At 44.7% G+C, this 15,675-nt stretch overlaps 1 protein-coding gene across 2 annotated transcripts in view; it reads left to right on the top strand.

The window, feature by feature from the left end:
* SCAF4 (SR-related CTD associated factor 4) overlaps positions 1 to 9,648 on the top strand; it is a 110,993-nt gene extending 101,345 nt beyond the window's left edge. The window contains exons 20-21 of one of the 2 annotated variants that reach the window (XM_040423188.1): positions 7,783 to 8,097; positions 8,140 to 9,648. In XM_040423188.1, coding sequence (XP_040279122.1) covers positions 7,783 to 8,097; positions 8,140 to 9,326 — 1,502 coding nt within the window. In that variant the 3' untranslated portion in view covers positions 9,327 to 9,648. Of the gene's footprint in view, positions 1 to 7,782 lie in introns of both variants that reach the window. The other variant, XM_040423187.1, reaches the window with a different exon arrangement.
* Positions 9,649 to 15,675: the final 6,027 nt, after the last annotated feature.

The following is a 15,675-nucleotide window of genomic DNA, read 5'->3' as shown; positions in this document are numbered from 1 at the left end:
ATGATGGTTGTATGTGCCACCCCTATATCTGTCTAGACACCATGTGCCCACGTACGTAACAGCAGAAAGCTAAATGTAATTTTCAATACAAATCAGATGGGATGTTCTGGAAAACCTAATGCACAACTATCACTGCATTGGTATAATACACAGATATTGTATAATAGGGATAGCTTTCTAATGTCATCGCTATTTTGTTTGTCTTAAAACTTCTGGGGGTGGCCATATTTGAAGACACACTTCCTTCTCTTATTGTTTATATAAGGGGGCTTGGCTTTATGGCAACACAAAATAATGATCAGAAAAATGTCAGTAAGCAAATACAGTCTCCAAGATGAGCTGGAATACAGCCCTGCCCCCAGAGAACAGGGATTTACAGGGCAGGTACATCCAAGAGACTAAAAGCACCCAAACACATTAGTCGAAATAGACTATATCAACCAAAACAACAGTTTGTCGGGTAGGATTTAAAGGGGTTGACCACGTTCTGTCTAATGGTTACCAAAGTGTATATAAGATGGCTATGTGGTACTTACTAATATAGCCGTTGTTAATAATTTGTGCCGTTTGCTATATTTCATAAGCCATGTTCATTTCTACGGCAATTCTGTTGTGGTTTCCACAAAGAGGTCCTTTTTACAAGATGGCCGCTGATGGAGGGCCAGACACATCACACACACTGCACATGCACTAAACGCCCAAAAGTGTAGACGTCAGGTGTGCATGTTTAATGAAGGCAGAGTAATTTTCTTGGTCACTTGACCCTCTATCAGCAGCCATATTATGGACAGAACCTCTATGAAAGTGGTCAACCCCTTTAATAACAAACAATTGTTTTAGCAGATCAATGATAGACTGCCATCATCTGTCCATGTTTGACATTTTCATCTGATAGTTGGATGAAAGATCTAGTTTAAATAAGGATCATTCATGGATGAAAGAAATGTCTTATAAATAACATTCCCATAAAACTGATTCACCCAGTGGCACCATTACACAGGACAGTTATCGGTATGAACGATCATTCCCAATAATTGTCCTGAACTTTGGCCTTTGTAAAAATGGCCCTGAGGATGATAGAAATATCTGACCAATTTCTGTCCAAATTGGTCTGTTAATGACCAATTGATCTGCCTGAAAACTGATCTGTAATGCTTAAAGATTTTTGCAAATCACAATGATTGTAGTGTACAAGCAGCATCTGAAAGACAACTCCATTATAGAAAGTTGGTCTCCCTGAGATCAGCTATTGTTTGAGTAGTCTCCTAGGCATTGCTCCCGGTTAGCCAGAGTCCTACTCCCCACTGATGAGGGGCAACACCCCAAAACAGCTGTCTGTGGATGGAAAACTGGCTTAAGTCTTCCCCTGTCACTTAAGGCTTGTAAAAGAGTGGGATCTTGATATAGGGGCCACTTTATGGTTTTCCTTCTCTGGAGGGATATCTGGCTTTCACTGTGTTTGTAGACCCATAACTGGGGCTCGACCGTTATTTTGCATATAACTCTATTATAGGGAGTAGAAAAGTTTTGTTTTAGGAAGATCTTCATGGGGTAATTGGACATAGTATTACTATGAAATGTATAGAGTATTTCAGAATATATATGCAATACGAAATATTGTTAGGTGTTTTATGTACATTACATTTTCCTCTCTTGTAGCGCCTCCTGCTTTTTATCCTGCTGGTCCACCACCTCTTGCATTTATTGGAGGGCCAATATGCTCAGTAGTTTCTCCTCCCCTCTGTGCTAGCGTAGTGATCTCATGGAGAAGCAACTCAGACGCTTTTCCTTTGTTTGTCCCCACCTCTGTACTCAGACGTATATAGCAATATCTTACTACTGATAGTGGAGAATAAAATTGTGTGGCATTACATACCTTATGTACTGTATATATGAGGGACTATTTCCTCTGCAGGGCAGGAAGGTGTTAACAGGAGCTTGATTGTCCCATGTGAGCTGCTGCCCACAAACAGAAAGAAAAGGCCTCCAGATAAGGCTACTTTCACACTTGCGGCAGAGAGATCCGGCAAGCAGTTCCGTCGCCGGAACTGCCTGCCGGATCAGGCAAAATGTATGCTAACTGATGGCATTAGTAAGGCCTCTTTCACACTTGCGTTGTTGGGATCCGGCATGCACTTCCGTTGCCGGAGGTGCCTGCCGGATCCGGAAAAACGCAAGTGTACTGAAAGCATTTGAAGACGGAACCGTCTTCCAAATGCTTTCAGTGTTACTATGGCACCCAGGACGCTATTAAAGTCCTGGTTGCCATAGTAGGAGCGGGGAGCGGGGGAGCGGTATACTTACAGTCCGTGCGGCTCCCGGGGCGCTCCAGAATGACGTCAGAGCGCCCCATGCGCATGGATGACGTGATCACATGGATCACGTGATCCATGCGCTTGGGGCGCCCTGACGTCACTCTGGAGCGCCCGGGGAGCCGCACGGACGGTAAGTACACTGCTCCCCCGCTCCCCACTACACTTTACCATGGCTGTCAGGACTTTAGCGTCCCGGCAGCCATGGTAACCACTCTGAAAAAGCTAAATGTCGGCTCCGGCAATGCGCCGAAACGACGTTTAGCTTAAGGCCGGATCCGGATCAATGCCTTCCAATGGGCATTAATTCCGGATCCGGCCTTGCGGCAAGTGTTCCGGATTTTTGGCCGGAGCAAAAAGCGCAGCATGCTGCGGTATTTTCTCCGGCCAACAAACGTTCCGTACCGGAACTGAAGACATCCTGATGCATCCTGAACGGATTACTCTCCATTCAGAATGCATTAGGATAATCCTGATCAGGATTCTTCCGGCATAGAGCCCCGACAACGGAACTCTATGCCGGAAGACAATAACGCAGGTGTGAAAGAGCCCTAAGACTGATCAGGATCCTGATCAGTCTTAAAAATGCCTGATCAGTCGAAAAAATGCATTGAAATGCCGGATCCGTCTTTCCGGTGGCATCCGGCAAAAACGGATCCGGCATTTAATTTTTTCACCTTTTTTTCAGTCTGCGCATGCGCATACCGGAAGGACGGATCCGGCATTCCGGTATTCTGAATGCCGGATCCGGCACTAATACATTCCTATGGGAAAAAATGCCTGATCAGGCATTCAGGCAAGTCTTCAGTTTTTTTAGCCGGAGATAAAACCGTAGCATGCTACGGTTTTCTCTTTTGCCTGATCAGTCAAAACGACTGAACTGAAGACATCCTGATGCAAACTGAACGGATTACTCTCCATTCAGAATGCATGGGGACATACCTGATCAGTTATTTTCCGGTATAGAGCCCCTGTGACGGAACTCTATGCCGGAAAAGAACAACGCAAGTGTGAAAGTAGCCTTAGGGCTCTTTCACACTTGCGTTCTTGTCTTCCGGCATAGAGTTCCGTCGTCGGGGCTCTATGCCGGAAGAATCCTGATCAGGATTATCCTAATGCATTCTGAATGGAGAGAAATCCGTTCAGGATGCATCAGGATGTCTTCAGTTCCGGAACGGAACGTTTTTTGGCCGGAGAAAATACCGCAGCATGCTGCGCTTTTTGCTCCGGCCAAAAATCCGGAACACTTGCCGCAAGGCCGAATCCGGAATTAATGCCCATTGAAAGGCATTGATCCGAATCCGGCCTTAAGCTAAACGTCGTTTCGGCGCATTGCCGGAGCCGACATTTAGCTTTTTCAGAGTGGTTACCATGGCTGCCGGGACGCTAAAGTCCTGGCAGCCATGGTAAAGTGTAGCGGGGAGCGGGGGAGCAGTGTACTTACCGTCCGTGCGGCTCCCCGGGCGCTCCAGAGTGACGTCAGGGCGCCCCAAGCGCATGGATCATGTGATCACATGGATCACGTCATCCATGCGCATGGGGCGCTCTGACGTCATTCTGGAGCGCCCCGGGAGCCGCACGGACTGTAAGTATACCGCTCCCCCGCTCCCCGCTCCTACTATGGCAACCAGGACTTTAATAGCGTCCTGGGTGCCATAGTAACACTGAACGCATTTGGAAGACGGTTCCGTCTTCAAATGCTTTCAGTACACTTGCGTTTTTCCGGATCCGGCGTGTAATTCCGGCAAGTGGAGTACACGCCGGATCCGGACAACGCAAGTGTGAAAGAGGCCTAAGTGAGTAAAAAAAACCAAGGAGCTCCAGCGCTCTGCTCTTTCCTGGCTAGGAGGTGGTCGGGACTGTCTCACCTTAGTAGTGGCGAGATGAGACGACCCCTTCAAAGCTGGTCATATACATTACATGTGTGTCGAATAGACCAAGCAATTTCTGTGGGACCTGCAAACTATCTGTTGTGTATAGGGCTTCTCAGACTTCAAATGTTCATTTGTTTTCAGGGAGATAAACTACTTCCAGAGGATAGGCAACCGGGGGGAGGGTCGGGGGGTTGGTTAATGTCCCCTTTACAAAATACCCCATGAAGCAGACGATTGTCGCTCATCCACCGTACAGAATGATTTTGTGGGCAGCAGAGTGCTGTTTAGACAGCACGATCTGCTGCTCACAAAAGATAATTTAGGTGTCTGCCCCAAATGAACAACTGTTTCGCTCATTAATCGGATAATTAGAGGCACCTAATAGCACCGCTTGTTGCTTAAAGAGGACCTTTCACCATAATAAAACATCTAAACTAACTATACAGCCATGTAGAGCGGCGCCCAGGGATCCCCCTGCACTTACTGTTATACCTGGGCGCCGATCCGTTCTCCGGTTATAGCCTCCGGTATCTTCATAGTTAGGCTCCACCCAGGGGAACCTGCCGGCCTCTCATTCTTCCATGCTGTAGCGCTGGCCAATCGCAGTGCTCAGCTCATAGCCTGAGAGAAAAAAAAACCTCTCAGGCTATGAGCTGAGCGCTGCGATTGGCCAGCACTACAGCATAGGAGAAAGAGACGGCGTCAGGTTCCCCTGGGTGGAGCCTAACTATGAAGATACCGGAGGCTATAACCGGAGAACGGAGCGACGCCCGGGGATAACAGTAAGTGCAGGGGGATCCCTGGGCGCCGCTCTACATGGCTGTATAGTTAGTTTAGAGGTTTTATTATGGTGAAAGGTCCTCTTTAATCTATCCAAATATATGGCAGTGTAAAGGGACGTTAAACAAGTGCATACAGCCAGCCTTAAAGTAGCACTCCCATAAAATTGGTATTCTCTGACCTGTTAAAAAGGTGTAGTGAACACACACAATCTTCTCACCAGTGACTATTTGTGAGTTATCCGATCCCTTCTGATCCTCAGCTGTGTCATGTGACCAACTCTCTGATCTCCAACTGACACAGGACAGGAAGTTAGTTACTTCACTATTCATTCCTATGAGACTGACAGATGAATGCATAAAGAAACTGGCTTTCTTTCTACACATAAGATGATGTGTTATTTGAAAAGTCTGAGTGCTAGTCACATGACACAGTTGAGGATCAGAAGGGAGGAGGTAACTCACAAATGCAGAAACTGGAATGCTTCTTTAAGCTACCCATACACATTCAATAACTGTCGTCCGACAGCTATCTCTCCTGGCTCCCCCATACTGAAATTACTACTTTCACGCCACAACTTTTGTTGTGGGCATTTACTTTTTCAAATATATTTACAAAGTCATCACTTTTAGGGACTACCCGACACCAGCATCAGGGTCTAACAAATAAAACTAGCTTTATTTTAGTTTTTCATCAGTATTAATATATTGTAATCTCAGTGACAGACTTGTGATGTGTTAGAAGCAATAATACATTTATACTCATCGGTTCAAATCCACTTCAACGCCACCGTTTCGGTCATCCTATCATAAGCGGTTAGAGTTGTGGACAAACATGGCTCTAATAGCTTAGCTTGGCTCTCATTCTGCAGAACAGGTTAACTTTAATGTGCCATATAGACTACTTTTCTGATAGCACACTGTGCATGTGTTGAGCCAGGAAGGAACAAGTACAAGACAGGTAAAACAACCGGTTATATACTGTACTAGAGCAATATTTGAGGAAAGGTTGTGTCATACCTCCATCACTTTGTTGTGTAACCCGCAGTCTGGCCAACTGAGCTGCTTGAAATGTTATCGAGCCAGCTGGCCATCCGCCACCTTTTTAGTTAAGGGCTCATGCACATGGCAGTGTTTTGCAGTCTACAAATTGCAGATCCACAAAACATGGGTCCTGGCCGAGTGCAACTTATGTAGAAATGTCCTATGCTTGTCCGTAAAATGGACAAGAATAGGACATGTTCTATAATTTTTTTTGCGGGGTTGTCCGCATCTTTTGCAGCCCCATGAATGAATGGGTTCACATACGATTCATAAAAAATGCAGAACAAATATACAGTCATATGCATGATCCCTAAAGTTGTCTGACTTGGGAGCACCCATAGACTGGTGCCATTTTTTTAAGGTGGAATGACAACACACAAGGTCGGACTGGGGTTCCTTGGGCCTAAAAGAGGAAATTATCCTTGGAGACCAGCCGCCATATAATCAATAGGTTTTGGTTCAAAGAAATAGACCATCATGTCTCCAAAGGCAGCTTCAAATGTTTTCTTTCTCCTGGACCTTTGGGGATCACTATGATATCAGAATTTGGGCCCACAGGAGGATACTCTGGTGGGCCAGTCCGAGCCTGACACATTGTTACCATATGATATGCTCATTTGATTGATATGGCACATATTTCAATACCAAGTTCTGACTTTTGCATGTTTTTTGTAACATAATTGATAGGTAAATGATGTGCCTGCACTTTAACTGAGATTAGGCACAGTTGGAAAGCAAGCCATAGCCCACACTTTAGGCCGAATGCACACGGACGTGAGCGGTGGCCTTATGGCAGTAATCCTGATCAAATTTCTGTCAAATGAGTATTTGCCAGTTTTTAGGGGGGATTTAGTTTGTTGATAAACTAGGAGATATACACACTGCTGCTAATAGTGAATACTTCTCTATAAGCTTTGTCTTTATTATGCAAATTATTCTATACATAAGTACACTAGACAGTACTTTCATGGGGCAAATCTCCTAAAATCAGCGTATTAGGCTATGAATTCCGGCAGGCTGGAATGCCTGTCCATTCAACTGGTAATCCTTCAGGTGCTTGTACAGTGACCTATATGCAAACATTTCACAGTGAAAATAAAGCATCCATGAGTCTAAAGAGGCCCATAGGTTTAAGAGATGAATATGCTGAAGTTTCAGGACTGGGCAACTTTCAGAAGATATGTCTGTAGAAAATATCTGCCATGTTGGAATCTTTTCAGTTCGCTTTTGTCTCTTTCTTGTGTTTGATCCTACGAGTTGAGTTATAACAATCATATACAATGATCCCTCAAGATACAATGGCCTCAGGATACAATATTTTCAACATACAATGTTCTTTTCTGACCCATCATAAGTTGAAACCAGACTCCACATACAAGGTCTCAGACTCTGATCCAACCAATCAATGCCACTTCTCTGGTAAAATAGCTGGATTAGTTGCTAGTTAGCAGCTATTCCTTACTGATATATGTAAGGACTTGTCTTATCTGTCTTAGTTATCTGCTTATTTATCTTAAATCTTAATTTTCTCTCATCTTGGATGACATTTTGGTGCTTTGGAACTGATTACTTACAATGGTTTCAACATACAATAGTCCTCCTGGAACCAATTAATATTGTATCTTGAGGGACCACTGTATAGCCAATGTAATGCATTTTTGGACTGACAGTCTTAATTTTATAGGTAGTGCATTTTTGTACGTATAGTCTTTTTGCATTCTAATACATCGTTTATACACAGAATCTTTTAATAATGTTTTATTTTTATTGCAGGTGCTTCGCAGGGCGAAGCTCCCCAGGGACTTCAGACAGGTGCTACACCAGGCCCACCTCAAGGTCCTCCTGGCCCACCTCAAGGTCCTCCTGGCCCACCTCAAGGTCCTCCTGGCCCACCTCAAGGTCCTCCTGGCCCACCTCAAGGTCCTCCTGGCTCACATCAAGGTCCTCCTGGCTCACATCAAGGTCCTCCTGGCTCACATCAAGGTCCTCCTGGCCCACATCAAGGTCCTCCTGGCCCACATCAAGGTCCTCCTGGCCCACATCAAGGTCCTCCTGGCCCACATCAAGGTCCTCCTGGCCCACATCAAGGTCCTCCTGGCCCACATCAAGGTCCTCCTGGCCCACCTCAAGGGCCTCCAAACTCATCCTATGGTCCACCTCAAGGCCCTCCACAGACTACTTCAGGTTTATCACATGGACTATCCCACGGTCCTCCAATTCAGTCCCAATCTCTTCAGTCTGGTCCATCCCAGGGTCCCTCAACAGGAACACCACCAGGGCCTTTAATTGGATTGCAGAGTCCATCGACTGGTCTTCTAGGAGCAAGACCAGGGCTTATACCGCTGCAAAGACCACCTGGAGTACCCACCCCTCACATGCAAAGATTTCCTGGAATGCCACATAGACCAATGCTGCCTCACTTGGCACACAGAGGTCCTCCTCCTGGGCCAGGTGGTTATGGAATGCCACCACCACATGGGATGAGAGGTCCTTATCCACCTCAGGGCCACTTTGGAAGGCAGGGAGGACATGGGGGACCAGAAGAAGGCAGGCCATTTAGGAATGACAGGCGTGGATTTAATCCTGACAGACATGGGTTTAATGTTGATAGAGGTGATAGGCATGGATTTAATCCTGATAGAAATGAAAGAATGAGGTTTAATCCAGAGGCAGATGATGAATTTAATCCTGAGATGGATGACGGGCCTGAGTTTAATCCAGAGATGGATGAGGGCGAAGCATTCACCATGGACGAGGAAGAGGAGCAAGGATTCAAGCCAGACAGACCAGGGTTCAACCCCGATAGGCAGAATTTCCGCCCTGACAGGCCAGGTTTTCATCCTGAACGACAGGGCTTTAATTCAGAAAGACCAGGCTTCCATCCAGAGAGAAATGATCGTCAAGGATTTATTCCTGATAGAGAGAGGTTTGGTAGGAGGTCATTTGGGAACCGCAATGAGGATGAGCGAGAACACTTTGGTAACCGATTTGATGATCGGGATCACGAGCGACCAGGGCGTGGTAGAAGACCCTGGGGCAGGGGAAGTCCTGACCATGATAGACAGAGGGAGACTGAGGAGAGAAATAGGTGGCCAGTAGGACGAGAAAGGGAGCCCAGAAGAGTACTTCTGGATTTCCCTGACAGTGGTAGAAAGCAAATTTTGAATGAAAACCATGATCCTCTAAAGGGTAAAGCTGAAAATCCAGATAAAGAGAAAGAGAAAGCTGAATCTAAAGAGCAAAAACCTGCTGAGGAGAAGATCTCTAAAATGTCACCATCTTCTGAGCCAGCAAAAAAGGAATCTGGATCTACATAAGAATCTGCACACTAGGACTTAAATAGGGGTGGGGGTTAAAGCTTGATGTTTAGAGCTTCAGAGTTGTACAATATGCTGTAAAATATTCGCTTCTGCTGTATGCCATCCTGTTATAGTTTTCTCGAGAATTGTAAAGTAATTGGCTTTCCTTCTACTTAAATGGTTACGAAAAGCTCCAACATGTTATTAAAAAAAATCAAACCTCCTATGTTTTGCTGTAGCTTTTTAAATATCATCTTTAAAAAGTTTACAGATTTTTTTTTTTAATAGGGGAAGCCCTTGAAAACATTAGGGGTGTGTTTTTAATAAACTCTATTTTCGTAACAAATTTTGTGTGGTTCTTAGATTTGGGAAAAGAAAGACAAATGGATAAGGCATTTACCAGTTATACAAAAATATTGGGCCAGTATATCAAAACTGTCCAACAGGAATGTTATGGCCTTGTTGCCCAAAACTATTAAGAGCTCAGCTTAATAAAAGGGGCATACTTGTTTAAAATTTATATTTAAAGATAAATAATAAAAAATAAATTCTGAAACTATGCCGTTTTAACACTGGACACTAGGTCTCACAGAAGGCCCGGTGCTGTACAGATTATTTTTCAGCAGTCAGCTCATTAAAATTAATTGCGGGATTACAATGACAGGTAGTGCTTCTAAATAGAAAAAAAAGGATGGAAGCAGGTAATGCACCGTTCACCATAAGTGATGGGTAAAGCTCAGTTCCTCCCCCTACCAGGACAGTGAATTCTGTTACAACATGCCCACAACTCTCCATAGAAGATAGTGGCGTAGATTTGTTAATCCTGTAAACGACAAAAATTTAGACAGGCTGTCTATACATGCACAAAAATTATCACAGCAACTCAGGCTGCATGATAAATTTGGAGCATGTCTAGACACTTTTGCCTAACTTTATAACTATAGGGATGAGCGAACTTCTGTTTTCAAGTTCGGCGTACAAGGTTCGGGTTATCTAAGAATTCCGTTATGGATTCTGTTACCAGGGACCATAACATAATTTTGGTGGAATTTACAACAACACTTAGGTGGATTCACTTCAGTAAATGTGTGCCAGTGACTCGTGATTCGGCCTTGTCGTAAAATTTTGGCTGACTTCTAAGGCTACTTTCACACTTGCGTTGTTCTTTTCCGGCATAGAGTTCCGTCACAGGGGCTCTATACCGGAAAAGAACTGATCAGGTATGTCCCCATGCATTCTGAATGGAGAGTAATCCGTTCAGTTTGCATCAGTATGTCTTCAGTTCAGTCGTTTTGACTGATCAGGCAAAAGAGAAAACCGTAGCATGCTACGGTTTTATCTCCGGCTAAAAAAACTGAAGACTTGCCTGAATGCCGGATCAGGCATTTTTTCCCATAGGAATGTATTAGTGCCGGATCCGGCATTCAGAATACCGGAATGCCGGATCCGTCCTTCCGGTATGCGCATGCGCAGACTGAAAAAAAGGTGAAAAAATAAATGCCGGATCCGTTTTTGCCGGATGACACCGGAAAGACGGATCCGGCATTTCAATGCATTTTTTCGACTGATCAGGCATTTTTAAGACTGATCAGGATCCTGATCAGTCTTACTAATGCCATCAGTTAGCATACATTTTGCCTGATCCGGCAGGCAGTTCCGGCGACGGAACTGCTTGCCGGATCTCTCTGCCGCAAGTGTGAAAGTAGCCTAAGTCTACTTTCACACTCGCGTTTTGGCTTTCCGTTTGTGAGATCTGTTCAGGGCTCTCACAAGCGGTCCAAAACGGATCAGTTTGCATTCTAATGCATTCTGAAGGGAAAAGGATCCGCTCAGAATGCATCAGTTCAGTCTCCATTCCGCTCTGGAGGCGGACACCAAAACACTGCCGGCAGCGTTTTGGTGTCCGTCTGATGAAACTGAGCCAAACGGATCCGTCCTGGCACACAATGTAAGGGCTTGTTCACACAAACGTGTGATGCCGGTTGCCGTATTGCAGACCGCATTTGCGGATCCGCAATACACAGGCACTCTTCCTTGGCCATTCCGCATCACGGATGCGGACCTATTCTTTTCAATAGGACCGCAAATCCGGAGATGCGGAACGGAATACTACGGAAGCACTACTAAGTGCTTTCTGGGGTTCCGTTCTGTGCTTCCGCACCGCAAAAAGATAGAACTTGCTCTATCTTTTTGCGGAACGGAAGGATCGCGGACCCATTCAAGTGAATGCGATTCCCATGCGCCTGCCCCACGGACGGTGCCTGTACATTGCGGACCGCAATTTGCGGTCCACAGCATGGGCTTCACACGCTCGTGTGAACGAGCCCTAAGTCAATGGGGGATGGATCCGTTTTTACTGGCACAAGAGAAAACGGATCCGTCCCCCATTGACTTTCAATGGTGTTCAAGACTGATCCGTCTTGGCTATGTTAAAGATAATACAAACGGATCCGTTCAGAACGGATGCAGACGGTTGTATTTTTTAAACTGGTCTGTTCATGACGGATCCGCACAAAACACGAGTGTGAAAGTAGCCTAAGTTTACTCTGTCTACCGAATCTGTAAATCTACTCCAATAAGTCGCCTTCAGACACCAGTTCTTATGTCCATGTGGCTGCTGTAAAGCATACAGCTGAAAATCTGTTAGCAGAGCATCGGCTCAGGTAAGTTGCTGCCCCATAATTATTTGCTTGTAGCTTTTATCAGAAAAATAATAATAAAAAAAATCTAGTGGGCCTTTTCCCTTTAAACTGATCACAAAGTGTTCATCTGCTGGGGCCCTCAGTGATCTTTTGTAATCTGTGAGGAGGTTTTGAGGCAGAATTTTGTGCAGGTTTTTCAGCCAAAGCCAGAAATTGATTTGAAAGGAATTGAAAATATAAAGGAAGGATTTATTTATACTTCTCCTCCATGTTGAATCCACTTCTGGCTTTCCTGCAGGAAAATCTGCCTCGCAACCTAAGTGTTCAGTTTTCCTGCAGCGCCACCATAGGAGAGATTAGGCATTACACAGTGTCCATTCAAATAAACAGTGTCTGAAAACAAGTTTTTGAGAGTGATATACTTTCCTCTCTGGCGATAAGAGATAAGGGTGTTAAGTGAACAACCCCCTATTTTAAGTTTTTATCAAACAATAAAAGCTGATTTGTTGCTACAGCAACAAAACTAATTCAACAGTTTGGATAATGAGCCCCATTGTGTTCAATCATATCAGATCTTGGTAATAATTAGGGGTGAGCGAATTGTGTTTCTGATCCAAGATCCAAAGTCGATTAGTTCCCCAACTTCGTTTTAATGCTGTACGGAGACCTGTCTCAGTACAACATTAAAATGTATGCGTTGCGCAGAGGCAAAATTCATTAAGAACTTCGGCCAACTTTAAAAACCTTTTAAAACAGCAATACAAAGTTGGCTTCGGTACCGAGGTACCACTCTGTACCGAAGCCGACTTCGGATTGCTGTTTTAAAATGTTTTTAAAGTTGTAGAATCAAAGCCTGAAATTCGAGACTCGTGAGACTTCTGACTTAACTAATCGACTTCAGATCCTAGATCCGAAGCATGATTCGCTCACCCCTAGTAATAATAATAAATGTCATGAATATATTTTACTTTTCCCCAGTAATTCTGATGTCTAAGGCTACCTTCAAACTGGCGTTATGCTTTTCCGGCACGCTGTTCCGACAGGGGAGCAGCCTGCCAGATCTGCACCACCGTTTGCACGGGTGTGCTGCCGGAAGTCCTCCCGGCCCCATTCACTATAATAGAGATCCGGCCGCAGCACGGCAAACATGCCGAGAGGGAGGACCGATCTCCGGCTAGTCTTCATTATAGTGAATGGGGCCGGGCGGCCTTCAAACGGTAGTACAGATGCGGCAGGGGAACAGCCTGCTGGAAAAGCCTAACGCCAGTGTGAAGGTAGCCATAAAATGTATTCCTATAAGCCATGCTACTGGCACCCAGTTATGTCAGTGGGATTATTCTGGATTAGAGCTCATGCACACAACCGTATGTATTTTGTGGTCCGCAAAACACAGATCCGCAAAAAATACAGATGATGTTAGTGTGCATTCCGTATTTTTGCGGAACGGAACAGCTGGCCCCTAATAGAACAGTCCTATCCTTGTCCGTAATGCGGACAATAACACCGCGCAACAAAGATTTTGCTACCGAGAGAAAAACATGTGATTTATACAAAAATGGCTGCGCTGATTCCAAATATGAACTTGGAATATGCCTGACACGTCTAGATTTTAAGTACATGCAAAACCTATTCAGTTATAATGTTAATGCATTATATTGGAGATATTCCATTGGACATGTCCAGACCTGTTTGGACGCACTTAGGCTGATGTCAGCAGTAAGTATATAAGGCAAGCTGGACAGATTTTGATAAAGTGATCTGTTATAGAGCTATCAGTTTTGAAACTTAAAGGGGTTGTCCGAGATTAAAGTATTTTTGAAAAAATAATTTTGCTCACTATTACTAGCTGAGTCAAGGTTCCCCCGATGTTTTCAGGTATTTTTTACACTGCTGCATGGCTCCTATGGTCCCCCACAGATTGTTGACATTGATGGCGTTAGGCTTATTGGGCAGACTAGATGGGCCAAATGGTTCTTATCTGCAGACACATTCTATGTTTATTTGTGTGATGACTTCCTGCCGCACTGCACTGTGGGTCCCAGCGCAGCGCGGCATATCCTGGTTTCTACGGTCTTTCAAGTCGTCCCTACACGCGCCCCCCTCATACATATTCTGCCTCCTGCCGCATATTGTCCACTCCTCCATCTATCCGCCCTCCTCATACGTATCCTGCCTCCAGCAGCACATATTTCTCCCCCATATTTACACCCATAAACTCCTCCTAGCTTTGTCTCCATTCTGCCTCAAATTTATTAGAAAGATCCATGCCCGGTGACGTCACCAGAACGGAGGGGCGTGGCTTAGCACAATATCTGCATACCTAGTTACCGCCCCTCTGCATAATGAGTTAGACTGACTGTGATGTCACCGGGCTCCCTGTGAAGCCGGAAGAAGAGGCTTCGCTCGCCTGCAAGAGACCCGGTGCGTCACGGATTTTACAAAAATAGTCAGTCACTTCGGGATAATAATTTGCAGTATCCAAATGGGGCTTCAGAAATGTGCCGTAGGAAGGACATGCATGTGTGACATATGTATGTTACTCTAGTACTATTACAACAATGTCCCCAATCCCGGACAACCCCTTTTAAGATGGATAAACACAAATGTGTTAAGGATCCAGACAATTTTTGCTACATATGTGGCAAATACACTACTTCTGATCAGCACAAGAATCTGGCAAAGCGTGTGCGTCTTGTAGCTTGGGATGCATTTGTGCTAGTAGTGCAGAACTTCCTTGGGAACAGACGAGCTGCAAACTATGCTGAATTGGTAGACAACAGCATATGAACAACTCGGCTGCCGAATGTCCTTGAAAGTGGATTTCTTACATTCCCATCTTGACTTTTTCCCACCCAATTTGGGGCACGTACGTGACTAACATGGAGACCGGTTCCATAAAGATATTTCTACAATGGAGAACAGGTATCAAGACCGCTGGAATCCCAACATGATGGGGGACTACGGCTGGTTTTTGCAACGAGAAAATGTGACCGTACACAAATGCAAAAGCAGATGCCTGAAGCACTTTTAACAGTACTGGGCCTTGCTCAAGTAAGACTTTTAAACTTGAAAACAAGAAATTTTGTTATTCCATTACATTTTCATACACTGTTTACTATACAAACTTTTGATGTAGATCAGGTAATTGTTGGAGTAAAACTCATTCTGTTCAAAATTATTCAATGCTTTCCAATTGCTTGATTCATTTAGGCATACTTACGCATAGCTATTTTGTGACGTGTTACAACAATTCTGACTTCGGATTTGTAATCTGCACACTCGATTTAGTATAGGACAAATGGTTTTTGCCCAGTAGCAGTTTTTTTGGCTGTTGTTGCCTTGCCACTTTTTTTTTTCATAATTGTGAACCACCCAGAGAGGCATGGTCAAGTTATTAAAGCACAAAATTGCAAGGAAGGCAGCAGGCGCGCGGCAATTACCCACTCCCGACTCGGGGAGGTAGTGGCGATAAATAACAATACAGGACTCTTAAGATGCCCTGTTATTGAAATGAGTAATACAAAATTACAGCGAATATCACTGCAGTATTTTGGATGAGGAAACGTTATACAGGAGAGGTTCTGCTGCCGCTTTGTTGACTTTAGAACACTTCTGCCTGATCGCACGTCTCCGTGACGTCCACGATCCATTTGGATATCTTCCCTATCAAACTTTCGATGTTCTTTTATGCGCCTAACATGGTGACCACCGGAAACGGGGAATCA

This window comes from Bufo bufo, chromosome 3 (genome assembly GCF_905171765.1).
Source record: "Bufo bufo chromosome 3, aBufBuf1.1, whole genome shotgun sequence".
Lineage (NCBI taxonomy): Eukaryota > Metazoa > Chordata > Amphibia > Anura > Bufonidae > Bufo > Bufo bufo.
The sequence above is the reverse complement of the archived record's forward strand: the minus strand, read 5'-3'. Positions and strand labels throughout refer to the sequence as shown.